This window comes from Mobula hypostoma, chromosome 6 (genome assembly GCF_963921235.1).
Source record: "Mobula hypostoma chromosome 6, sMobHyp1.1, whole genome shotgun sequence".
NCBI classification, from domain to species: Eukaryota; Metazoa; Chordata; class Chondrichthyes; order Myliobatiformes; family Myliobatidae; genus Mobula; species Mobula hypostoma.
Genome location: NC_086102.1, coordinates 115,508,086 through 115,535,701, shown reverse-complemented (window position 1 = coordinate 115,535,701; position 27,616 = coordinate 115,508,086). Strand labels below are relative to the sequence as shown.

Here is a 27,616-nt window from a genome sequence, read left to right as displayed (position 1 = left end):
AGCAAAAGGCCACATTACCAGTTCTTATATGCTTGGCATTAGGAACACCATGCAAGCCAGTATTCCCATGCCACAAGCGACAGGTTACACACCGAAGATTTTGTTTTTCTAAAATAGAAAAAAATCTGCCTCATCACAAACAAGAGAAAATCTGCAGATGCTGGAAATCCAAGCATCTGAAAATGGAGGGGGGCGTTGTTGGGGGGCATTACTGGAAGTTTGAGAAATCGATGTTCATGCAATCAGGTTGGAGGCTTCTCAAATGGAATATAAGGTGATGTAAGGACACTAAGTGTATCCTCATCATGATAGTGGTTTTAATTCCACTTCCCACTCCCATTCCGATATGTCCAGCCATGGCATCCTTTACTGTCGACTTTCCTTTGCTTTGGTTGAAGAGTCTGTTCTGGTCGTGGTTACACAGGAAAAATTAAGTACCTCTTAGACTGAAACTGCCACAAAATTCAGGAAGTCTATTAAACGACAAAACTTCTCTCACTTGACCATAAGGCTATAAGGCAAAGGAGCAGAATTAGGCCATTCGGCCCATTGAGTCTGCTCCACCATTCCATCATGGCTGATTTATTATCCCTCTTGATCACGCTCTCCTGCTTTCTGCTATAACCTTTGACGCCCTTACTAATCAAGAGCCTATAACATCCACTTTTAACATGCACAAATATTTGGCCTCCACGTATTCCTCACCCTCTGGCTAAAGAAATTCCTCCTCATTTCTGTTCTAAAGAGATGTCCTTGTATGCTGAGGCTGTGCTCTCTGGTCCTGGACTCCTTCACTATGGGAAATGTTCTCTCCATGCCCATTCTATCCAAGGCGATATTCAGTAGGATTTTCTCTCATTCTTACAGGCCCAGAGCCATCAAATACTCGTCATAGGTTAACTCATTTCATTCCTAGGATCATTCGCCTGAATCTCTGGGTGCTCTCCAATGCCAGCACATCCTTTCTTAGGAAAGGGAGCCAAAACTGTTCCCAATACTCCAAGTGTGTCCTGATCAATGCTGTATAAAGCCTCAGCATTACATCCTTGCTTTTGTATTCTCTTTGTCTTGAAATGAATGCTAACATTGCATTGCATTTGTTAGCATTCTTGGGTGTGTTTTATGGTCCCAAAGGTATTGAGACTGGATCTTGCAATTGGAAACACACTGATTAACTACCCTATCTGTGTCTCTAATAATTTTATATACTTCTATTGTCATTCCTCAGCCTCCTTCACTCCAGGGAGAACAGACCCAGTTTATCCAATCTATCGCCATAACTTTGTCTCCAAGTACTGTTTCTTTCCCATGTCACAAGAGCGTGCAGTTTGGTAGATTAATTGATCATTTCAAATTGTAGGTGAGTGTAGAATCTGGGGCTGTTGATGAGAATGTGGGGAGAATTTAAAAATGGGGTTAATGTAGAATTGGTGTAAATGGGTAGTTGATGATTGGCATGGACTCCATGGGGTTGAAGGCTTGTTTCTGTGCTACATCTCCCGATGACTCTACATGTCCTTATGTAGCTCAGTGGACAGTGTGTGATATTTGTTCCATGCAGGTACTTGGTTCCTGATGTAACCTGTGCCTTGTATCCTCACTGGTTAGTATTTTATATTGCTCTTTATATAATGTAAGAGTTAAGGTGATGTAGGCTAAAAGTTGAGAAACCAATTCAATTAAACTTTCTGGTACTACCTAGGACCATTGCCTGCACCTCTGGGCAAGAAATACAGCCACAATTTATGTGGAAAGTTAGCTTTGGTAAATCAGTTGGGTTGATGAACCAATACAAAAACTGTTGTAGTTTTTGTTTATTATGATGGCCTAATGATTTGTACTTGAGGGAAATTTCCATTGAAGCAAGTGTTGATTAGAAAGTACTGTATATTTTAATTTTTTTTTGAGATACAGCACGGAGTAGGCCCTTCTGGCCCTTTGAGCTGTGCTGCCTTGCAACCCCCAATTTACCCGTAGCCTCATCACGGGACAATTTACAATGACCAATTAACCTGCTAACTGGTTTGACTTTGGACTATGGGAGGAAACCCATGCGGTCACGGGGAGAACGTACAAACTCCTCACTAACTGGTATGACTTTAGACTGTGGGAAGAAACCCGTGCGGTCACGGAGAGAACGTACAAACTCCTGACAGGCAGTGGTGGGAATTGAACCCCTGTCGCTTGCACGATAAAGCGCTGTGCTAACCACCGTTACTACGCCGCATCAACTTTCCACTCATCATTTAAAATCTGGATTTTGTTTCAGATTTTAACAATCTGTTTTCTTGAATGATTCCAATGTGTGTGCTGTTTTCCACCAATGAATATGCAGCACAAGATATTAGTGCCAAATTTACCGGTTTGTTTACTACATAGTACTGAGCCTGTGCATTGTATTTTGTTTGTGATGGTTATCTTCTCTCAATTCTTTGTTTCTCAGGCCACCAAACTCAACCAATAATCAAAAGGGATTCAGGTTTGTCCCTTTTTGAAAGGAATGTTTGGTTTGCATTGAAATAAAGTGGTATTTGAATGTTTTTTAAAGCATTTTATTATTTATGATCTGTTGCTGAATTGATCTGGTCAGAATAATTTCAAACTTTTTTTTAAATTCACTATGCCTGTGAAATGCTGTGCATGTGCAAATCAAGACTCCAAGCATGGTGTGCCTCATATTTTGTGCCCATTTTTGATTTCATTTTGCCATTTGTGTACATTTATATGAAACTTATGCATTGCAAAAATCACCACTTATAAATTTGAAGTGGTACAGCTAGCCTTGCACTCTTGAGTACAGTATACTGTTTTATAGATTGGAACACTAAGATCATTAAGCTTTTTATTTCTCTGTTTAAGTGCTGGAGAGAAGCATTAATTACATGTTGAAAAGTACATATAAGTTGAATTTTCTCTTGCATTCCTTTTTTCTTTACTATATTCTTGCAGATCCAAGCATTCACTTAGTATTGGACTATTCTGTTTTAGACCTTGTCTATAAAGTGCAACATTAGCTTGTTTTACAACAGAGCGGAGTCTTTATGTTCTATTGGAAATGTGCCTGTAGATAAATCCCAGTGTTTTTAAATGTGACTTGGTTCTAAATATATAACTGAAAGTATGAATTCATATTTCCAGTTATAAGTTGGAAACTAAGTTATATTTACTAGTATTGGGAGTTCTCATACATTCTTCCTACTGCATCGCATGACCTAGTCTGGACCTGATTCAGTATTTGGGGTATACCCCTCCTTGTCATTATCATTTTCATAATGCCTTGTGCCTTGCGATGTTTTTGAGCCTCTGCCTGCATTCCAGTAGGAGTTTCTGACAGTGTGTCCATCATCGAAATCAAGATGCACAACTTTCCAGCCATGAATATTTCCATTATGGAACAAAAATGCATGTATTTTATTGTTTCTTCCAATGCTCATGGTTGATTTATGGTAACAAGTAGTAACAAAATAGAGCCATACCTAGTAAATTGTATCTAAACACTGGAACAATAAAGGGACTTAATGGAGACACAAGAGACTACTGATGCTGGAATATGAAACAAAACGCTAAACATTGGAGGAACTGAACAGATCAGGCAGCAACTTTGGAGGGAATTGGGCAGTCAGTGTTTGGGGTCAAGACCTTCATCTGGATTCATTGACTGAAAATGTCGTCTGTCCATTTCTCTCCAAATATGCTGTCTGACCTGCGAAGTTCCTCCAGAGTTTTGTGCGTTGCTTCTACTGAAAGCTACCCAGACTGTTGTGCTTTGGGAGAAGCATCTACCTTTTGCAATGTTTTGAAAGAGGTCTCAGCTCATAAGAAGGAATATGCAGGGTTGTGGTGTAATCGCAGAGTATGTAGTCATTTGAAGGGAAAAATGTAGACCAAATGTACAATACTTGCTACTCTTTGGCATTTTACAGTTGGTAATTTGTTTTGATCTTGACTTTCTTCCCCAGGTACATTGGCAATTCAAAATATATTTAAGGCTTTAATAATTGAGATATTTTCTATCTGGAAATACTAGAATTGTGGTTCTGCCTTAAACGTTTGTAGTGCTCTGCTGTGGATGAAACTAATAAAGCAATATTCAGCATGAATATTCAAATTTTATTGTGTGACTTTCAGAATTTCACATTAAAGTTTAGAAGATGATTTGGACAGCTGCCATTTGGTTCCCATGTATCTTACACTAACACCATTTTTGCTGTGTTCAGGATTACTGGAGGAGACGGAGCGTTTGACCAAGGAAAAGCTAGATATCCAGTGTCAGGCAGACAAGGATCGCGCTGATCTCCTATCGAGGACAAAGAGGATGGAGGTGGAGTTGGAGGAGGAGACCAGCCGCAATATCGAGCTGGCTGACAGATGGCACTTGGAGGTTACCGACTTGCAGCAGCAGGTCCAGGCACTTGAAAAGCAGCTGAAGAATTATCGACAATTTATGGATGTAAGTAAAAGAGGATGTCAATTGTGATAATTATTAAACATGTTTAGATTACATATTCAGTATTAAGTGCAATGGCATATAGTTTGCTTTGCAACAAGAGGAATATGTTAGTTTGCTTCTTGAATCATTATAACGTTGTTGTCAAATGTGAAAGGAAAGGAAATGAACAATCAGAAACCAAAGTGTGGAGAGATTGGTGTTATTTTTATCAGTGGTTCTAAGGCAAACTGGAAAGTTTGGTTTCCTGAAATTTGAATTTATTGTTGATTCCTGAGGGCTGTGATGTTCCAAGTCAGATGTCCAGTTTACATTGTTGGAATAGTGTAAGAGCCATAATCACAGTATTTAGAGAGGAAGGGAAACTCAAAGGTGAAAGATCAGGAGAGAAAATAGCTTGTTAGTTCATTGTTGGTGACATTATATTAAAAAAAATTCAACTACATTTCAAGAAATCCTTTTTGTTGTGTTGTATCGAAGCATCTGTTAAATCTATCTGAACCACCAGGCCTCAAACTATGGTAGTCCCTGACAATGTGTCAATGTGTCAATGACAATGTGTCAATGTGACAATGTTTAGACCATGAGAAAAATGAGCAGAATTAGGCTATTTGGCCCATTGAGTCTGCTTCACCATTCCATCATGGTTGATTAAATTTTCCTCTCAGCCCCGATCTCCTGCCTTCTCCTTTTATATCCCTTCATGCCCTGACTAATCAAAATCTATCAACTTTTGCCTTAAATATACATAAAGACCTGGCCTGCAATGAATTCCACAGATTCGCCACTCTGGCTAAAGAAATTCCTCCTCACCTCCATTCTAAAATGACCTCCCTCTAATTTGAGGCGCTCTGAAAATCCATTTAGTTTGAGTCCACTTTCTGATGGAGAGGTGAAACTACTGCCAAAACATTTTGAATATTAGAATTGTCTATTTTAAATAAAGAAACCAGTATATTGCAATATCTTCAAATAGAATTAAGTAGGAAAGCAAACCAGAGAGGCTCAATATAATTGTCATGATATTCATATAATAAGCTAATGAACACTAAATTCATGCTCCCCATAATACATCGCTTTTGATTAACAAGTGAGAAGGAAAAAATTTTAAGGAGATCTGAAGGGTAAAATTTTCACTTGTGGTGGGTGGTGATTATCTTGAACAAACAGCCAGAGGTTTGGGCAGGTATAAGAATCAGAATCAAAATCAGGTTTAATATCACTTATGTCGTGAAATTTGTTGCTTTGTGGCTGCAATACGTAAAAATCCCTATAAATTACAATAAGAAACATATATAAAATTGAGCTAAATAAGTAATCCAAAGGGGAGCAAAAATGAAGGAAGAATAGTGAGGTAGTGTACATGGCTTCATTGTCCATTGAGAAATCTGATGGCGGAGGGGAAGAAGCTGTTCCTAAAATGTTGAGTGAGTGTCTTCAGGTTCCTGTAGCACCTCCTTGATGGTAGCAGTGAGGAAAAGGCATATCCAAGGTGGGGGTGGGGTCCTTAATGATGAGTGCTGCCTTTTTGAGTGGACAGAAAGGTATAAAGAATTGTGGGCCTAATGCAGGTGAATGGTATTGTCATAGGTAAACATTATAGTCGGCAAGGACAAGATGAGTCAAAAGAGACCCTTCTTGTACTACATAATGCCATGGCTGTACTATTATAAAGACTAAGTTGTTTACCTTTTTATTTACTTTACATGATCAGCTCTATGCCATAGAGTGCAGTAAAAATTCACCAAACTGGTTCCTAAATGGCAGGTATGGCAGGTTTGCCATCTGATGAGAGATTGAGTAGGCTTGCCCATTATTCAATTCTTATTCGAAAAATAACTGGTGATCTCATTGAAATTTAGCAACTCTTTAAATGGTGAATGCACGGAAGGTGTTCTTCCTGGCTGAGGAGTCCTGAACCAGAGATCCCACCTTCTGAATAAGAGTGAGGTGAAGCAACTTCTCTCAGCGTTCTTGGATTTCTTTGCACTGGAAACTCATTAATGAGTTCATTTGAAACTGATCAATGGATTTTTTGATATTAAGAGAATTGAAGAGTGTAGTTAAAGTGCTAGAAATGGCATAGAGAACATTCAACAGTATAGCATAGGAACAGGTCCCTTGTCCTACAGTGTCTGCGCTGACCGTGATAACAAGTTAAGTTAGTCCATCCTGCCTCTCTAAATGCCACTCTCGTATCTGTTTCTACCACCATCCCAGGAGGTTAATTTCAGGTACCTACCAGTCTATTTAAAAAAAACTTGCCCCGCACATCTCCTTTAAACATTCTGCTCTTATCTTAATAGCTATGCTCTTTGGTGTTTAATATTTCTACTGTGAAGAGTGGGGAGACTCTGATTCTCTGTGTCTCTCATAATTTTAAAGACAGCTACCAGATACCCTCCTCAGCCTCTGATGCACCAGAGAAAACAATCCAAGTTTGTCCAATCTCTTGTTATAGCTTATCTAATTCAGGCAGCGTCCCAGTGAACCTCTCCAAAGTCGCCATATCCTCTTTCTTATGTGGCAACCAGTATTGCACATAAAACTCCAAATGTGACCTACACCACTGCATCCTAACTTTCTGATTGATGAAGGCAAGTATTCATTCCTTTGCTCATCTCAAAGCATCACATCCACCCTACCAACAACTAACATTTTGTATCAAATGCAAATTTTGAAACCGTTTCTAATTCTAATCGCAAATCATTAAATAGTGAACAAAAAAAAACTTCCAGCAGTATTACGTCTGTTACGCTTGCATCAATCTGGGTATATCGGGTAAGGATTTCCCCCATAATAACAGACCACTGCTGGAAGTCCAAACTATGTGTTTGAAATCTCTGGATTCATCCTAAATTAATCATTTTGGGATTTTGTTAAATAAATCAGAAATTGCCAATTGGAATCGGGACTATTATCTGAACTGGTGCTGGTTCGGTAATATAATCAAAGAGGTGGAAAAAATTAAACTCTGGAAGAACTCAGCAGGATTGGGACATGCATAGTTTTGAACTGAAATGTCAACATGTTCTAATGCCTCCACAGTTGTTATTTGACCCAATGAGTTCAGACAGTAATTTAGCTTTTGCTCCAAATAACAACATGTACAATCTCTTGTGTCTCCTGATTTAAAGAGGCAGTTGGATAGAGGCTGAAGGATGAATGATTTCAAACTGTTTCAGAAGTAAAGCAGAGTTGTGTGCCAAAGACATAATAAATCAGTTAGCCTACATTTCCTTGTGTGTCTTCAGTTGTCATGGCTCTCCATATTGTTTACCTCTTGATTCCTTTTATTGTATATAAAAGCAAGGATGTATTGTGGAAACTTTATAAAGCACTAGTGAGGCCCCACTTGGAGTATTATGAGCAGTTTTAGGCCCCTTATCTTAAAAAGGATGTGCTGAAGCTGGAAAGGGTTCAAAAAAATGATTCCACATTTGAATAGCTTGTCATGAAGAGCATTTGATGGCTCTGGGCCTGTATTCAGAAGAGTGAGGGGTGACCTCATTGAATCCTATCGAATGGTGAAAAGCCTTGATAGAGTGGATGTGGGGAGAGGATGTTTCCTATGGTGGGAGAGTCTAAGATTAGAAGAGGGGCATCCTTTTAGAACGGAGAGGAGGAGGGATTTCTTTAGGCAGAAGGTGGTGAATGTGTGGAATTCTTTGCCACAGGCAGCTGTGGAGGCCAAATCTTTATGTGTATTTAAGGGAGAGGTTAAATAGATTCTTGATTGGTCAGGTTATGAAGGGATACAGGAAGAAGGCAGGAGATTGAGACTGAGAGGAAAATTGGATTAGCATGATGAAATGGCAGAGTAGACTTGATAGACTAATTCTGCTCCTGTATCTTATGGTCCTACAAAATACCTCACTCTAAATTGAAAGTTGTGTCTCTTTAGACATGAAACATTCACAGTTGGAGTATTAAAATTAAAATAATTCAAGGGTGCATCCAATGGTGTCCATCTTGTCCAGCATCTTTGACAGGGTAATATCTCGTCTACACTTTAAGGATGCAAACCAAGGTAATAATTAAGTGTCGGACAAAGATTTGAACCCAGAGTGGTGGTGTTCACAGAAAATGTTCTGCCATAAAGCTGCAAACAATTTCCTAAAATATCCATCTGACACCAGACAATTTGATACTCATGATAATTCTTCTACCTTGTATATCATTTTACCATGTAATTTTGTTGATGGCTTTCTTCAAATACTTTTCTTAAATGTTTCAGTAATTAGTAATGCACAGTCAGGTTTTGCATAAGCTATTGTCCTTTGAATAGTTATCTACTTTAAGAAGCCTTATTAAAAATTCTAAACACCAGAGATTAAGCAGATGCTGGAAATTCTGCGTAGCACATACTACTCCCTTTACAGTCTCTGCCCGAAACGTTAACTCTTTATTCCTTTACACATATGCTGCCTGACCTGCTGAGTTTCTCCAGCATTTTGTATCTAAAAATTATGCTTGTTTTAACCGGATTAAACCACTCTTTGCAGGCCATGCCAAACCTGGATTTAACAACATTATTTTCCTCTCATTTTACAATCCCTGATGCCCATTGTGATCAACAATAGTGTTGTTCAGCCTATTTTCATCAATGATGGATCAAAAGATGAGCAAAATATAAATTTTGCAAAATCATACCTGTCTTTTTCACTCAGGAGCAAGCAGTCGAGCGTGAACATGAGCGAGATGAATTCCAGCAAGAAATAGAAAATCTGGAGATGCAGTTAAAACAAGGATTAAAATCACAAGGAGTTGGTGATTTTACCGTTTCTAAGGTATGTCTGCCACTGCAAATTACATTCTGCATATTCTAATTCAGAAACTCTATTCCTATTTCTAAACGGAAATTTTCTTTCTTCTCCCACACCCCTCCAAACGTGAAACATGGATATTATAGAATGATTATTTGAGCCTTCAGGTATGAGTAAATGTTGCCTTTGTTCAGTTTGTTCAGTAACAACCTGGCTGCATGCTGCTTTGCTTGTAATTACTTTCCATTGGCATTTCTGCCTTCTAGTTTCTCTTGTAACAAAGGTTGCTTTTAAATCCTTCGCCTAGATTTCAAATGCTTTTAATAGTCTTAATGCTAATAGTAGTGACCTGCTTTGGTGATTCTGAAGTTTTTGAGAAAGCAGTGAAGTTTTTAAAAATTTGCAGTAAGAACTTGAGTGATAATTGATCTGGAATAGAAGTAGAATTGAATTAAGTAGTATTGAAGTGGTGAAGCAGTTAATGCTGTCGTCCCTCACCTTCAGTAACCAAGGGTTGATCCATACTTCTGGTGCAGAATTTGTAGAATTGGTAGTTTTTGTAACTACATGCTCTTCCCCAGGAGTTGTAGCTTCCTTCCACATCCCGTTGATGTTCTGGTTCGTAGATTAATTGGCTGCTTTATACCACCCGAAGTATAAGTGGCATAGTTTGGGGGAATCAGCAATCAACAGACATACAAGAGAGAATAAGTTGTAAGTGAAGAAATCTGAGTGGCAGGCCAGCATAGAGTTGATGGGCTGAACATCTTCCTTGCATGTCATAAGAAAATTGATAAAAGTAAGATGAGCTTGTTGTGCTTTTGGTTAAGTATTAAATCAGCACATTGTTCTGAAGTACCTCATTATCATAAGGATTGCTGTGATGGAAGGCATGGAAGGTGTTATGACTCTGTTAAACATTATAACAGGAAACATCAGGTTAAAAGCTAAATTTATTAATAAATTTCCTGCCGATCTAGTTTATAGAATCTTCTAAATAGAAAGTTGCAGATATCAAATGGGATTGGTCCTTAAGTAAAAACTTCTTCATCAATGCCCTTATCCTAGTGATTTTTAGATAGGACGTATCAAAAGTGTTCCATACGTTTTTCCCAAAAAATCAAATGCAGTGGATTCCATCGGTTAATCGAAGTAGCCTCTTATTTGGGATAACTTTTAAAGAACAAAAACAAATCGACAAGATAGCCGGGATTCCCTTTGTTTATTTGGGACACTATGCAGCTTAATTGGGGCAGGAGATTGCTGAACAGGTTCTAACTAGTGTCAGTCACGTGTGCTTGTGTGGCCGTTAGACACTGCAGTGTAAACACGAGGAAATCTGCAGATGCTGGAAATTCAAGCAACAGACACAAAAAATGCTGGTGAACGCAGCAGGCCAGGCAACATCTACAGGAAGAGGTGCAGTCGACGTTTTGGGACGAGACCCTTCGTCAGGACACTACAATGTGCTTAGAGCAAACAGTTTTAAAACAACATGTGTTTGTGTCACTGATAGTTGGCAAGATGTACACTATAAGACAGTTCAGAATTGTTTTTCTCACTGGTTTCAAGCATTCAGGCTTGGAAATGCCAGAAATGGTTGGGAGTGAAAATGAAACCATTTCACAGCTTGAGCGAGTTAGAGACTATGAAGAATTCGAAGATATCAACAATCATCTTGAATGTTGCAGTGATTTGGAGGGTACAATTGTCGAAAGCATTGTATGAAGGCAATCCATTATCTGCACTGATTTTGTTCATTGTGTGCGCTGGATGAATTCCTTCAATAACTGAGGAACTGTTATACAATTTTATAGTACTGAAGTACCATTGGTAGTGTTCTAATTTGTTCTCTATTTCATTTAAGTACATAATTTGTTACTCAGTTTGTTTTTAATGCCTTTTTAACTATTTCCGTGTAACTTCAGCTAATTGGAACACAGGCTTAATTGGACCAAAATGGACTGGTCCAGATGTGCCCCAATTAACCGGAATCCACTGTAGTCATCAGGTCGATTCAAACAGAGGTACACTGGATGTTGGGGATTATAACCCACACCTCTTGATTTGTGCAGATTATTAATTTTGACTGATGAAATTGTTAATATGGTGAACATTACTAGAGGAAAGTGATCTTGCTCCATACGCCAGTTTCTTTAACAGCATTTTTCTTTATAAAGAACAATTAAGTCTGAGCCATCTGCAGAAATTCCTGGTGATGGTGCTGACCAAATGGATATATAGTCTCATAAATATCAACTTTGTATGTGGCGGAAGCAGTGATGCGACAAACCCACATTAACTGTGCAGATGACCTGTTCTTAGACCAGCTGTATTTAGACAACAGTCTTTCTTTCAGTTGGTTGAGGTGTATATACTTAGGGGCCACTTCATTTGGTATCTCCTGTATCTAATAAAGTATGTTTGTGGTCTTCTGCTGCTGTAGGCCAACCACTTCAAGGTTCAACTTGTTGTGCATTCTCTGCACACCACTGTTGTAATCTATGGCTATTTGAGTTACTGTCACTTTCCTATCAGCTTGAACCAGCCTGCATATTCTCAAAGTTTAAAATACATTAAAGTATGTATACTGTATACAACCATGGTCAGGTCACTCGTCTGAGCGCTACTGGTACCATGTAACCCAGTATTACCTGTCGCATGGTCGGGTGGTCGGTGACTAAACCGGCTTCCCCACCAGGCTTGCCTGGTGAGGAGGGTGGCTAGACACCCTGCAGGACAAAAAACAAGACCTATCAAAGGGTGGATGAATCCTCTCGTAGGGTCAACGGCCATCTAGCAAACACGTGCCGTGAAGTGCGGAAAGGGCATCCCTTGCATCGAAGCCTGGTCTGGCCATTCACTGCAACAGAACTCCCCCCCAGCTCTCTTGGACCCCACTATGCCACTGGATCCGGGAGGGGATGTCGAGAGGGTGGGTCTGGATCTGTGCAACCCCTACTCACCTAAAATTCACTCACGCACACGCTGTTCCTTTCTGAGGAGTGGGGTACCACCCCACTAAATGACTGAAAGGAACCATCATCCTATGGGATGGATAGCCAGGGGTATACAACCCTGAGATTTGTCTTCTTGCAGGCAGCCACAAACAAAAAAAATCACAATAGAACCCAGATTTTAAAAAAACCCACACAACAAAGATCGTCAAACACCCAATGCATGTGGGGTTGGGGTGGGGGGGTGGGGAGAGAACAAACTGTGTAAGCAATGGAAAAGCAAACACACAGAGCATTAACCGCGATGTCACAGCCACGGAGTCAGTTCAGTGCTGAGGGAGTGAAGCCAGTGCAGGAGGCCAGTAGCTGCAGACCATATCCATGGATCAGTTCAGTGCTGAGGAGATTGCTGATGGTTGCAGGCCACAGTTGCAGAGTCAGTTCAGCACTGAGGCGAGTAAGCCTCATGGAGTAGTGAGGTGAGCCTTGGTGCCTTGATCAAATCACACAAGTAATTTTTTAAAAAGTAAACGAAAACAAATAGAGCATGAACTGCAGTCCCTGAAAGTGGCTCCACAACTGAAGCAGGCAGTTGGAGCCCGCTCAGGAGTCTGATGGCTACAGGGCAACAGCTGCTCTTGAACCTGGCGGTGTGGGATCCAAGATTTCTGCAGCTCCTGCCCAATAGTGAAGCGAAAAGCAGACCAGTCAAATGCAGGCGGAGAGCGCTGAACACTTGTTTGTTTTCTGTTCTCGGCCTTCTCGATTTTCATCTTGCTGGACTTTTCAATCAGCGCAGAGCAATGGAGCTGACTACATGTTTGCCTTCCCCTATCTGGCCTCATTGCAGCATCCACCCCCAGCGATGGCTGTATCTGTGCTCTTGAGAGTCTAGTTTGCCACATATGCTAGGAGATCATAAAAGCACCAGATTGTTTAGTCAGTTGAAAAGTGCAGCCTTGAAAGGGCAACTACAGGCTGAAGACTGCAGCGATCGCAGTTCAGAAAACATATATCTACTTGAGTACCTAGTAGTTCTGTGAGTTGTCTGCCATTGGTCACTGGCACCTTCTCTGACCTCTCTCATTAACAAGTGTTCTTGCCCACTGCTTCTCACTGGATGTTTTTTGTTTTTGCACCATTCTCTGTAAACTCTAGAGACAGTTGTGTGTGAAAATCCCAGGAGATCAGCAGTTCTTGAGATACTCAAACCACCTTATTCTGATGCTTGGTCTGCATAACAACACATCCTCTTGACCATGTCCACATGCTTTAATGCAGAGTTTTTGCCACGTGTTTGGCTGATTAGATATTTGTATTAATGAGCAGGTGTGCAGGTGCACCTAATAATGTGGCCACTGAGTGTATATCTTCATTGTAATCTGGCCCAGGAACTTTGACAATGCCTTTTGGGGGAAGATGGTTTGCTAAAACCTATTTCGGCTTGTACTAATGGGTTTAAAGGGCTGGTACTGACTGAGCTTTTTCTATCCATTGCTAATCACAAAACCCCTTCTCACTCAAAACATACGTAGCTTTTTTTTTTGAATAATTCTTGTTGACATTTTTCTAACTGGATCAATCACAACAGTTTTGCTTCTTGAAGTTTTCCAAAAGCCCCTGCCCATTATCGTAACCAAGTTTCTCTGTAAACTATTATATAGATAAAGTACAACACTTTGCACTAATTTGAGTTTAAATTTCATCTGCCAGTCCTTGACCCACTTTCTCAGCTGATTACCTCCAATTTTGGTCATCTACAAACTTCATTCTCATCCAAATTATTTAAAAAAAGGCTGATGTGCAGCATGGGCCCAGCACTGGTATGTGTGGTACACCACTGGTCACAGGACTGCAATCTGAAAAACAACCCTTCATTACCACCTTCAGAATCCTACCACCAAGCTAACTTCGTGTCCATTTGTCCAGCTCATCGTGGATCCCATGTGTTCTTACCTTCTGGCTCATCCTACAATGCAGGATCCTGTCAAAAGCCAATATAGACGAAATCTACCAATCTCATTAATTCTCTGGTCACAACTTCAAAATAGTCCAGTCAAATTCTTGAGACATGAATTCCCCACACATACAGTCATGCTGACTATCCCTAATTAGTTCTTGCCTTTTTCCCCAAATTATTTCTGGCATACCAGCCTGAAGTTATTTGGCTTCCTCTTGCAGTTCTTCTTAAATAAAGGCATAATATTAGTAATCTGATGCATCACCTCTGCCTAACCTTGACATAAATATCTCTGCCAGGGCTCCTGCAATTTTTCCCAGTTACAATGTCCTAGGGTACACAGTGACAAGTACTGGGTATTTATACAGCTATGCAATCTTGTTAGTTTCTTTCTGGGGCACTAGAGCAGTCTTAAATTTATAGACTTGGAATTATAAATCTTTAAGACCCTGGTTAAAATCTTAAGCATTTAAGTTTGCTTTCTAAAGTACGTAGTGCAAAGCTATTTCAGTTGACTGATTGATAACTAGCACTAACTCTAAGGTAGAAGATTGGGAAGCTTTTAAAAACTAACAGAAGGCAACTAAAAAAGCCATAAGGAGAGACAAAATCAAATATGAAAGTAAGCTAGACAATAATACAAAAGAGGATGCCAAAAGTTTTTTTTAGATATGTATTACACTTCATCCCACTAACTGCAATTTTGCCCTATCATCTGCCTGTCTTTCCTCATAGTCTCATTACTCACCACATTTACTTATCTGTCTACTGCCCCTTCTTCAGCCTATCACTCCGGTTCCTATCCCCCTGCCAAACCTGTTAGAATACACTTGACTATGCATCTGTAGAATTTTGTCAAAGTTTGAGATGATGTGCTAGGTCGTGACTTTCCAGTTTCTTCCTCCTTTTGTCAATAATCAGCTCTGCTGAAGCTGGTTGCTGGTGGCACCATTCAAATAGATTTCCAATCTCCCTCCTATATACCAGTTTGTAGACACCTTTGATTTAGCCAACAATAGTAGCATCATAAGCAAACTTTATTAAGATATGAGAGCTATACATAACCACACAAACGTAGATATAAAGCATGTAAAGCAGAGGCTAAACACACAGCCTTGTGGTGTTCCTGTGCTGATTGTGATTGTGGAGGAGAGGTTGCCACTAACCCCTACTGAAGTTCGTATGGATTTAGTGATTAGTTTTGAGGGGATGATAGTATTGAATACTGATTTGCAGTAAATGAAGAACATTCTGTTGTATGCATATTCACCATGCAGATGTTCCAGAGCTGAGTGAAGAACCAATGAAATGGCACCTCCTGTTGATCTGTTGTGATGATAGGCGAATTTGAGCAGATCCAGTCACTCCTCAGGCAGGAGTTGATATGCTTCATAACCAACTACTCAAAGCACTTCATTACAGTGGATGTAAGTGCTACTGGGTGATAGTCATTGACGCAGGTTAGCACGTTCTTCTTGGCACTGGTATGATTGAAGCCTACTTGAATTAGGTGGGTACCTCAGACTGCCAAAGCATGTGGTTGAAGATGTCGGTAAACATTCCATCCTTCTGATTTAGTATAGATCTTCAGTACTCGGCCAGATGCTTTCTTTGGATTCACCCTCTTGTTGGATGTTATTGTGTCGGCCAAAGAGGTGAAATTACAGCTTCACCAGGAGTTGTGGTTCGTGACAGTGCTTCCATGTTCTGGCAGTTAAAGTGAGCATAAAAGGCATTGAGCTCATTTGGGAGTGAAACCTTGTCGTTTATGCTACTTGGCTCGTGCTTTGAAGGAGATAATAGCTTTCAAAGATTATTACAAGACACAAAAGACTGAATAAACAGAGGAACTGAAGAACAAAGTGATGTTTCAATTCAATGACCTGTCAACAGAACACTTCTAAACATCAATTTTTCTTTCAGATTTTCAACATTTGCAGCTTTTTGCTTTCAATTTTGTGAAATGTAATGATGTGGTCACTCTGATACAAAAAATAATGTAATTTACAAGCCTCCGTGGTTTTATTGTTTTCCGCACTTTGACAGTGCATCAGCACAAGGTTGCATATATTTATTGTGGGTTTTTGAAGTAATTTGCTTGCATAAGTGAAAAAGGTTTAGGGATAAAAACTATTTGTTGATATTTTTGAAGTCCAAGCAGATATTCCATTCAAGACTACACTATTTGTTTAGTCAATTATTCAAAGCTGGTATCTGCTAGTACTCTTTTTTTTCTTTTACTTTAATTCGTTTGGATGATACGATAATCATCAAATTCCCCTTGAAGTGATCTACTTGAACTGTTGCATTCTGTCTAATAATGCTTTTATTTGTAGAGCTGTTAAGTTGAAACTGTCTCTGTTGAGGTATAGCAGCAATGAAGCAACGGTGAAATATTTTCAATGCAAGATAATATGCTTATTACAATACAGGACTTTTAGCCCATCATATCCATACCAGTTCCCAGCAGCCGTGCAATCAAATCATTTGCATTCACTGATTTGGTTGGGATATTGCAAGTCATTCTCTCGTTCTCAGTTTTAAGTTGACTTGTTCCTCCAAGTGGCAAAATTATGGGTAGGGTTTCCACTCTCAAGATTCACAATCTAGAAATTTTGTAGTAGCTATATGTTATTAATCCTTCCAAATCTTGCTAACCAGTAGGTTAATTAACCAAATTAACTTCTCCATTACGTGCTGAATTGTACTGCTTGTGCAGAGCCATTTCTAATGGAAGTAATACAATGAACAAAGTTTGTGTGGGTGTTGAGCTTGAAGAAGACTTCCCCAACCAGTGTGAAGAAATATTGGAAGAACTCTGCTTACACTCAGCATTTATGTACCTGTGCATTTTCCTCTTAAGCTCGAAACCATGGAGGCACAAATTCGATCAAAGGCTGATGACTATAGTGTACTTTTGCTGACTAAGGAACGTCTCGAGCAAGAAATACAGGAACAAAGTGAAGAAATAACCAAATTGGAAGCACAGATCAAAGAGCTTGAGGAGGCAGCATTATCACATGCTGATTCAGAAAAGCGAATTGTTCAGCTTGAGCAAGAGATCCAGAAAATGAGGCGAAAAGAGGAAGAATTATCACAGGTAATCTGGTTCAGCAGTTGTATCTGTTCAAAGATTCACTCCAGCACAATAGGGCAAATGTTTGCTCAGTTTGGTAGTGAGGAAATTCTTTGGGGGAGAAAAGCTGATGTCCTTTCACCTCATGACAATCAGGATCAGGTTAATTATCACTGACTTGTAGGTCAGGAAATTTGTTTTGCAGCAGCAGAAGAGTGCAAAAAGTTACTATAAATTACAAAATAAATAGTGCCAAAGAAGGAATAATTAAGTAGTGTTCACGGGTTCGTAGACTGTTCAGAAAACTGACGTTAAAAGAGGAAGAAGCTGTTCTTCAATTGGTGAGTGTAGGTCTTCAAATTCCTATACCTTACTTTCTCCCTGATCGCAGTAACTCAAAGAAGACATGTCCCAGATGGTGTGGGTCCTTTCAAAGAGTTTAAAGCTCAGAGGGTCATGAGGCTAAGTGCTCTCGAAATGAATGTAACATTGCATTTGCTTTCCTTACTAACTCAACATGAAGTTAACCTTTAGGGAATCCTGTACTAGATCTCTCAAGTCCCTTTGCATCTCCGTTTAGAAAATAGTCTGTGCCTTTATTCCTTCGACCGAAGTGCATGACCATATACTTCCCTACATTGTATTCCATCTGCCACTTCTTTGCCCATTCTCCTAATCTGTCTCTGAGCCCTTTTGCAGACTTCCTGCCTCCACTCTGCCTACAGTACTGTGCAAGTCTTAGGCACGTATATAGAGCTATGGTGCCTCAGACTTTTGCACAGTACTGTGTTTGTCAACGTGGAGCAGAGAGCGAGTTTGTAAATCTGGTGGGAGTAAAGGATGTTGGGTATGGTGATGGTGGAGCACTGCAGGAAGGATGTGGGGCAGGTGGCAGAGTAGGAGTGCCGGTGGGGGGTTGGTGGTATTGGAGGCACAGGTGCAGACACACTCAGCCCTGAGACACCAGGCAGGAACATTTGATTACAGACAGTTGGCTTATTGATCATTACAGAATGCCCCTCTAGTGCTTCTCATCTTCCTTCCCCTTTTTGCAACATTGCTTCCCCTCTTCCTTGTCCCCATTTCCACTGTCAGTCCATAATAGTCCCATATCAGAATCAGGTTTATAATCATGAAATTATTTGAGGCAGCAGTACAGTGTAATACATTAAATTACTATAGTACTGTGCAAAAGTCTTGGGCACAGTTGCTATATATATCTGTATAGTACAGTATATCATCTGCAAACTTGTCCATAAAACCATCAATTCGATCACAAGTAACGTCAACTAGTGCATCAGCTTCAAGGTATCTGGCTCCTTTCTCTTTCCAGCAGGTCACAAACTAAAAAGAAAGCTAAAGTAAAAACAAAGAAAGGATAGTTTACTTTAATCAATTGAGTTGATTTGAGATCTAAAAGTTCCTGAAGAGTTTAAACAGGATTGATATAGAGCAAATATTTTCTCTTGACGGAGGATCAGGGTGTGAATAAAAATAAGAGGTCACCCATTCAAGAGAGAAATGAGTGAGAACTATTTCTTAGGAGTCATGAATCTTTGTATCTCTCTCTCTCTCTCTCCCCCTCCCCCCCTCCCCCTCCCCCTCCCCCTCCCCCCCTCTTCCCCTCTCCAAATTTCCAGTGCTAAATAGATACGATAAGCAAGGAGGTGAAAAATTACCAAGGTTAGAAGGGAATTTGGAGTAGAGGCTGCAGACAGTTGGTGATAATTATACTAAATAGAGGAGCAGATATGCTTTACTGCTCCTAACTCTTGTGTTGATCTGAATTGAAATTATATAAACATAGAAAATGAATATTATCTGAAACAGAATTGCGTTTAATGAATCAAAATAAGACGTTTCTTTAAAAAGGCATTAGCAGAACCAATATGTTGTATTTTTGACAGGACAAGGAATCTCTGCAGCAACAGCATTATAGTAATCTGATGCAGATCTCTGCTCTACAGTCAAAACTGGATGAAGCCAGACATAGGGTACCTGCTGAAGGACTTCCTGATCAGGCACTAAAAGAGCAGTTACAGAATGAACGACAAGCTCTCCAGACGAAGGAAGAGAAGGTACAATTGAGGGAAACAATTTTATTCATTCCATAGTGTAATGGTTTATTAGACTGATCCACAAATTCCTTATTAGAGGCACCATGTTTACCTGCCTTTGAAACGTATTTGCAGTCAGCTGCTTTGTAATCTTGATGATCAGTTCTGTGCAATCCAGCTGTTCTTTAATACAAATCATTCCCAAATGGAAACATTACCCACAGTTATTTAGAACAAGTCACACCTCAAAGTAAAAAGAGTGAGTTTGAGAAATCAGAAACTGAAAATGTTGGAAATGTACAGCAGGTCAGGTAGTGTCTCTGGAGAGAAAACCAGTTTTCCTCAGACTGCAATAGTGTGGGATTTCAGTGTTGTATGGAGAATGAAACTGATAAGCGATTAGAAGTTTTACTGTCTACACCTACAAACCAAGTATACAACCAACTAAAGAGAAGAATAATTATTGTTTCAATTTCAGGTCAGAAATTATTGAAGATGCAATATTAATGCTATGAATTTTTTTTTGCAGTTCAGCAGAATGCACAAAAATCTCAGTTGCTTTGAGTTCAGATATGGTCCCATTGGTTTTCTGTCATGGACTTCATGAAATCATAGAATTATCATTCGATGCAATATCACCACTTCAGAAATAATCAATTTGCTTTAATGCACAATCAGCAACTCTCCTCCCGCAGAGGTGGCAAAGGATCTGATGTGCATTTCTTCCTTGCTCTCAATCTTTCATTTACAAGTTTAAACATTTTTTTTAAAATCTTGAGGTATTAAGGGACATGGGTGAAAATTGTTCAAATGACATTCTCTTTAGTTGGTCTTGATTGAAATAAATGGTTGTACGTACCCAAGTAAAATCCTTCTGATGTTCATTAAGATAGGACGCATGCTGGAATTTGTGTGGTACAATATTCAGTATCACTTTAAGTAATATATATTTTGTTATTTTCTAGATCCAAATCCTTGAGGAGCAACTTGATCAATTCCAAGAGGACTTAATGAATAAAAATGACGAGCTGCTCCAATTAAATATGCAGCTGGAGATCCAAACAAAGCAGTCAGCAATGGCAACTAACAAGCTCCAGGAGGAGAATATCCGTTTAAAGGCAAGTTTATTGCTTCTGAATCTCTAATGTTAGTAAAAGATGCTTGTAAGTCACCAACACCAAAATGCATGTCTAACAAGTATGATCACTGCTGGTTTTTAGAAACTATAGAAAAACTACAGCACAGAAACAGGCCTTTTGGCCCTTCTTGGCTGTGCCGAACCACTTTCTGCCTAGTCCCACTGACCTGCACACGGACCATATCCCTCCATACACATAGAAACCATAGAAACTGAGCACTGTATCATTATTTAGGACTATTACCAAATAATCCATTGATTTGCATCTTTCAACACATCTTCCTATCATTCCCATGCAGGAAGATGTAGCTAACCTCCAAATGCGTTTGGATTTGGAAGCAGATAACAACAGAGTGCCAGGATTACAGCTGCCTCATGCTTTGCTACGGGAGAAGAACCAGGAAATTGATGAGCTAAAGGAACAGATCTTTAAACTACAGAAGGAAATGGAGAATGCTATAGACAACAAGGTAACCATGAGCATACAATAACTCTGTTAGATGGCTTGGTTAATGCACTAAGTTAGTTAGTTAAATCTTAATTAATGCATATATTGCATTGAATTGAGTTATTCTTCATTTTCCCAACACTCATCTTCATTTTCACTTCTAACTACTGCGTCTTCCTCATGGAAAAACTTCAAGACCTTCCAGAGCAACTTACAGCCCATTGTGTACACTCAGTGGCCACACCTGCTTATTAATGCAAATATCTAATCAGCCCATCATGTGGCAGCAACTCAGAGAATAAAAGCATGCAGACATGGTCAAGTAGTTCAGCTGTTGTTCAGACCAAATATCAGAATGGGGAGGAAATGCGATCTAAGTGACTTTGACCGTGGAATGATTGCTGATGCCATCTGAGATGGTCTGGGTATCTCAGAAACTGCTGATCTCACGGGACTTTCTCACACAACAGTCTCTGGAGTTTATAGGGAATGATGTAAGAAACAAAATACATCCAGTCAGCGGCAGTTCTGTGGGTTAAAGTGCTTTGTTAATGAGAGGGGTCAGAGGAGAATGGCCAGATTGGTTCAAGCAAGAGTAACTCAAATAAATATGCACTACAACAGTGGTGTACAGAAGAGCATCTCTGCATGCACAACACAGTGAATCTTGAAGTGGATTAGACTACAGCAGCAGATTACACCGGTTTTCAATCTTCTACCTGATAAAGTGGCCACTGAGTGTATGCTACATTAAGAGTAAAGATAGAAAATACTGGAAATTGCCAGCAGGTCAAGTGAAATCTTTCATGTCAGTGTCACATTAGAAGGTGAATATATTGCTGAGTTAACAATGTATTAGCAAATATAAAAGACAGAAAGGAGTGCTTGGAGGGTAATGGGTAGGGCAGTACAAAAGGGAATATTTGTGATTTGCTGGAAGGTAGAGGGATCAAATGACAAAAAGGCAATATGACACGTCAACAGGGAATGATAATAAGGCAAATAAAGAAACAAGGAATCATTGCTAATGCAATATTAATGTAATCAGATTTATCTTTTTATTGTAGGCAGTTGAGGAGAAAAATGGTGAAATTGAAGAGCTGAAAATTCAAATTGAGCAACTCAGTGTTGACCAAGAAAGATTACGTCAGACAAAAGAAGAGGAGATTGAGCATCTCATTGAGGTTATAGAGAAGTTGCAGCAAGAACTGTCACTACTGGGTCCAAACCGCCATGAAGTCAGTGATTCTCAAGAAGACCTTGACATTTTCAACTTGGAAGAAGAGTCTAGATCAAATGCAACAAACTCTAGAGGACTGAGTGACAATCTGCAGCAGGAGCTGGCGTTTAAAGTGGTAGATAACAGAGGTGCTGGAGACTACAAAGAAGATCTTTATGTGCAGTCAGCAGAGCTTCGGGATCAGATGGAGAAGATGACAAAAGATTCCTCTGTGCAGTTGTTGAATAGAAAGGAAGTTCAGCTCCAACAGAAATTAGAACTACTGCAAGCCAGCCTTAAAAACCTGCAGGAGATCAATCAGCAGCAGCAGCAGGAGCTTGTGTCACTTCGTCTGCAACGCAGTGGTCTTCAGGAGGACAACAGTTTGTTGAAGACACACATCTCCCAAAGAGATGCTGACGTTTCTCTTCTCTCATCACGAGTCCAAGAATTAGAAGATGCTCAGAATGAAAAGGAGAAGCTGCTGCAAATGATTGAGAAACAAAGACAGGAAGAGTTGGAAGAAATGGGACTATTACCACCAAAAATAGTGGAGCTTGAACAGGAACTGGCAGATAAGACTGTTCTGTTCCAAAAATGTAATGATGAATTACAGACCTTGCGCTCTGAGCTTGTGGAGCGTGATTCACTGCTTGAAACTTTGAAACAGAAGGGTGTGAATCTCCAAGAAGAAATTGAGCGATTGCAGGATGAATTGGCCAAGCAGGAAGCCCAGAATAAAACACTAAAAGACCACTTAAACCAGCTTGAGAGAGAACATCAATCAGTTAGCAGAACCCCCACTACAGCAGAAATAAAAGTGAAAGATGATCTCTTGGTGAGTCTGTTGTCTACTTGAGATGAACAATTAGATATTTTTGTTGGGTACTTAACTTCTAGAGTGACGATTTGCACAAACTTAACAGAGACTACTTCAGTCTGTGTACTCTTTATAAGAGGTAATACAATTTTAGTTTTCTCTGCTGTTGTTAAAGCAGTAAAACATCTACATCCCACAGAAGTATCTAACTCTGGATGTTTCATTTGAACAATTACTAAGAGTAGCTGCTTGAATTTCAAGCACAATTCTGCTAAACTGTGGCTGATGACCCTGTTTCATTTTCCATCACAATCCCCATGTCAGTCGATTTGTCAAGTATCCAGAAATCTGTCGTTTTTAGCTCTGAATGCATTAAGTATCTAAGCCTTCAAGGTACAGGTTTCCCCCGCCATCCGAAGGTAGAAGGTTCCTATGAAATGGTTCGTAAGCCGAAATGTCGTAAAGCGAAGAGGCAATTACCATTTATTTATATGGGAAAATTTTGTGAGCGTTCGCAGACCCAAAAATAACCTACCAAATCATGCCAAATAACACACAAAACCTAAAATAACAGTAACATATAGTAAAAGCAGGAATGATATGATAAATACACAGCCTATATAAAGTAGAAATACTTTTCCACAATCATTACTGAACTGTTCTCCGTAGCGAAAATCCCACGCAAGCGCTGTCGGCAGAAATTCTCACGCAAGCGCTCTCCAGTAACCTTTAAGCTATGAAGCTGCCAAATCATACCAAATAACACATAAAAATACACAGCCGATATAAAGTAGAAATAATGTATGTACAGTGTAGTATCACTTACTGGAATTGGGAAGACAGCGCAGAGCACACTGATGATGGTGTGTTAGACTGAGTCGGAGATTGGGTGGTGCAGTAGTCCCCACCCTCCAGGCACCGACTGATACCGATCCGCGAAGCACGCAGGGGTAGCTGGGAGGCACACAGCACATCTTTAAGAAAAAAGCCGAAATAAACATGCTAATTAATTAGGTGCCACCAACACATAATTGTCAGCCCAGATCAGTGCCCATTTCTGATTGTGTCGTCTCTGATCTGGGCCGACAATTACGTGTCGGGCGACACCTAATTAATTAGCATGTTTATTTCGGCTTTTTTCTTCAAGATGTCCTGTGTGCCTCCCGGCTACCGCTGTATGCTTCGCGGATCGGTATCTGTCCGTGGCCTGGGGGTTGGGGTGGTGGGACACTGGGGTGTCATCTTGTTGTCTGTTTCCGTTAGAGCAGTCAGCTCATCTTCTCCTATGACTGGCCGCCTCGATGTCGAAGGTCGAGATTCGTCGTCTGCTGTGGCTGATGTGGAAGGCTTGCTTGACTGCTGAGCCTCGCACATTTTTCTATCATACAGTTCTTTGTAAGGACTCAACCCATCTTGCAAATATCCCCTAAACCTACGTACCCTTTCAAAATTAAAGTCGTACTTTATCATTGCAGCGAAAATCTCACGCAGTTGCTTCACGTTCATTTTGCTAATGAATTTGGTTTTGATTGTTATCCTTTCTTCTTCTAATTGCATCAGCTCTTCATCTGTCAGTTCTTGGTCACGAGATGCCAAAACCTCTTCAGTATCATCTTCGTCAACTTCCACAAGCCAAACTCACATTGTCCTTACTTCGTTCACTACGATCGAAACACTTAATTATGTCTAGTTTTACGCTAAGTGTAACACCCTTACGAGCTCTTTTAGGCTTTTCCGACAGCATAAAACTCATCTTGCAAACGACTGCTCACAGGCATGTGTTTAAACAATGCCGTTCCGAATCTGGGGGAGGAGCAGCTGCTCAGGGCGCACGCTGATTTTTTTCGCGCGCTGCTTTTTTTCGTAACAGTGAAAACACCTTCTGAAAGTGAAAACAGGGTACTAATGTAGGTCTTCCGTAACAGTGAGGTTTCGTAAAGCGAACGTTCGAAAAGCGGGGGACACCTGTATTCTAACTAAAAAGAAAGATTCACTGCATTCTGAATGACCCCCATTCTTTCTTTGACCCATTGATTGCTCATTCAATATTTCTCAGCAACAGGAAGCATTATTTCTGCAATTACTTCAGAAACGATGTTTCCTGTTGTTGAGGAATCTTATTACACATCAAGATGGTACCGAGCTGTGGTCTGCGTCAAGTTAATGGTGCAGACTTATTTGTTTTTTATTCGTAGGGATGGTTTTGGGGACACAGCAGGAAGTTAGGGTCAGGTTATGACTTAGGCACAGGAATGGCGGGGAATTAGAGATCAGGCCAGAGACTGGGCCTACACTTTGCATTTAAATGCCAGCGACGTGAACATGGGATGAAGGACATCCCTAGTAAGTCGTCCAGACCAGTGAGGGTGAGACCATCCTCAGATGAACAATTGAAAGTTGCGAAAAATTGGAGTCCAGCCAATGATACTTGCAATGCTCCACAAGGCAATCTGACAATTTATTCCTACTGTTTTCCATCAGTTGGCCAGCTGATGGAAGAACACTGCTCCAAGTTCAACATCCTCCAGTCTTGTTCACCAATCTCTATGGGTCTTTCACAAAACTTCTGAACATCTAAAGTTCCAGTGTTTTCCCTCTTACATTCTGATAGACATGTTTGTGTGTAGTTTTGATACACTGGTCAATCATGGTCTCCATGTTGAGTCTGCTCAGTCAGACTGCTAAATTGTTTAGCTATCGCATTCTTTATTATAGATTCTCATATTCTCATAGTTCACAACTAGTAACAGGTCAGTAGTTCACTACTTTTTCTCTCCCTCCATTCTCTAATGCTGGATTCAGCCTTAGCTATCTTTCAGTCTACACGATCTAAATAATTTCAGTTTGTATGGAATTTTAAGAGGTGATAAACAGCATCCTGGAATCTGGATGCAGATGAATTCCTTGGGATTTTTCTGTTTTCAGGCTCATTAACCATTGTAATAGTGTTGCTTTATTTGTATATCAATTTATTTTATTTCTTTACGCTAGGCCCTTTGTTCTCTGCTAGTTACAGTCATGGAGTCATACAGCATGGAAATGGGCCTTTGTTCCAACTGGTCCAGGCCAGCCAAGATTCCCATCTAAGCTAGTCGCATTTGCCCATGTTTGGCCCATAAACACTTCCTATCCATGTACCTGTCTAATTACCTTTAAATGTTGTTAATGTACCTGCCTCAACTACAGCCACTCATTCCATATACTGACTGTGCTGTGACTGAAAGAAGTTTCCCCTCAGGTCCTATCAGATCACTATCTTCTCGCCTTATAGCTATGCTATAAAGTTCCCCAACCCTGAGGAGAAGAAGACTGTGCACATTCACCCTATCTATGCCCTTAATGATTTTCTCACACTGCAAAGAGTAAAGTCCCATTCTGCTCAACCTGCCGTTGTAACTCAAGTCCTGGCAATATCCTCATAAATCTCTTATACGTTCTTTCTGGCTTAATGATCAAAATGGGACACAATATTCCAAATGCCGTCTCACCAGGTTTTTTTTTCCTGCATCTTCTGGGAAGGCAGGCACAGTGTTTGTTTTTCAATTTCTTTGCTGTTACCTAATTCCCCATTATAAATTCTCCAGATTCTACTTGCATGGGACATGCTACTTTTACCTCTGTTACCTCTGCGTCTTTCCATATTTATGTATCTATTGAAGCTTTTGCTTTTTGCTGTTTATTATAATTTTCCTGTTATCAGTTTCTCGATCAGCTTTTTACTGAATTCTAAAATGCTCCTAGTATGCAGCCTTTCCTTTTGATTTAGTGCTGTCATTAAATTCTTCCATAATCCATAATTAGATTATTTTTCATGTCTTTGTGCTTGATAGGAACGTATATTTATTGTAAATCATGTATTTTTCAAAGTACCAGCCAGTGGCTGAGCTCTGTCATATTCTTTAAAGCTATGACAGCCAATCTATCCCTCATACCATCATAATTACTTTTGGTTAGATTGAAGACCCTAATTTCAGATTGAGCTACTTACACTTTTGAATATAACATAAAATGCTATCATATTATCCTTCTTTACTATCTTCTGGGGGCTCCTTTACCACAAAAATTTGCCCATGTTGCAGAGAACTTTTCCTCCCGATCTACATCGGGTCTCACTGCTTCACCGAGCACCTAAGCTGCATCTGCCAGAATAAACGGGATCCTCCAGTGGCCACCCGTTTTAACTGCACTTCCCATTCCCATTCCAATATGTCCATCCATGGCTTCTTCCACTGTCATGATGAGGCCACACTTGGGTTGGAGGAACAACAACTTGTATTCCGTTTGGGCAGCCTCCAACCTGATGGCATGAACATCGATTTCTCAAACTTCCGGTAGTGCCCCCCACCCTCACCTCCTTCACCATTCCGGATCACCTTCTCCCCCCCCCACCGACTTTATCCTTTAGCCCACCCACCTCCTCCCTCTGGTATTCCCCCCCCCCCACACACACACACACACACACACTCACTCTCTCTCACACACACACACTCTCTCTCACACACACACACACACACACACACACACACACACACACACACACACACACACACACACACACACACACACACGTACACACTTTCTTCCTTCCATGGCCTTCTGTCCCTTTCACCAATCAACTCCCCAGCTCTTTACTTCATCGCTGCCCCTTCAGGTTTCACCCATCACCTGGTGTTTGTCTCTCCCCTCCTGCCACCTTTAAAATCTACTCCTCAGTTTTTTCCTCCAGTC

The 27,616-nt window shown here is 40.2% G+C and overlaps 1 protein-coding gene across 5 annotated transcripts in view; it reads left to right on the top strand.

The window, feature by feature from the left end:
- pcnt (pericentrin) overlaps positions 1 to 27,616 on the top strand; it is a 227,886-nt gene that overhangs the window by 120,953 nt on the left and 79,317 nt on the right. For 3 of the 5 annotated variants that reach the window (XM_063051522.1, XM_063051519.1, XM_063051518.1), the window contains 9 exons: positions 2,444 to 2,479; positions 4,218 to 4,450; positions 9,118 to 9,237; positions 9,360 to 9,380; positions 16,994 to 17,230; positions 19,114 to 19,284; positions 20,229 to 20,381; positions 20,701 to 20,871; positions 21,917 to 22,906. In XM_063051522.1, coding sequence (XP_062907592.1) covers positions 2,444 to 2,479; positions 4,218 to 4,450; positions 9,118 to 9,237; positions 9,360 to 9,380; positions 16,994 to 17,230; positions 19,114 to 19,284; positions 20,229 to 20,381; positions 20,701 to 20,871; positions 21,917 to 22,906 — 2,132 coding nt within the window. The remainder of the gene's footprint in view (positions 1 to 2,443; positions 2,480 to 4,217; positions 4,451 to 9,117; positions 9,238 to 9,359; positions 9,381 to 16,993; positions 17,231 to 19,113; positions 19,285 to 20,228; positions 20,382 to 20,700; positions 20,872 to 21,916; positions 22,907 to 27,616) is intronic. The other 2 variants (XM_063051521.1, XM_063051520.1) reach the window with 2 other exon arrangements.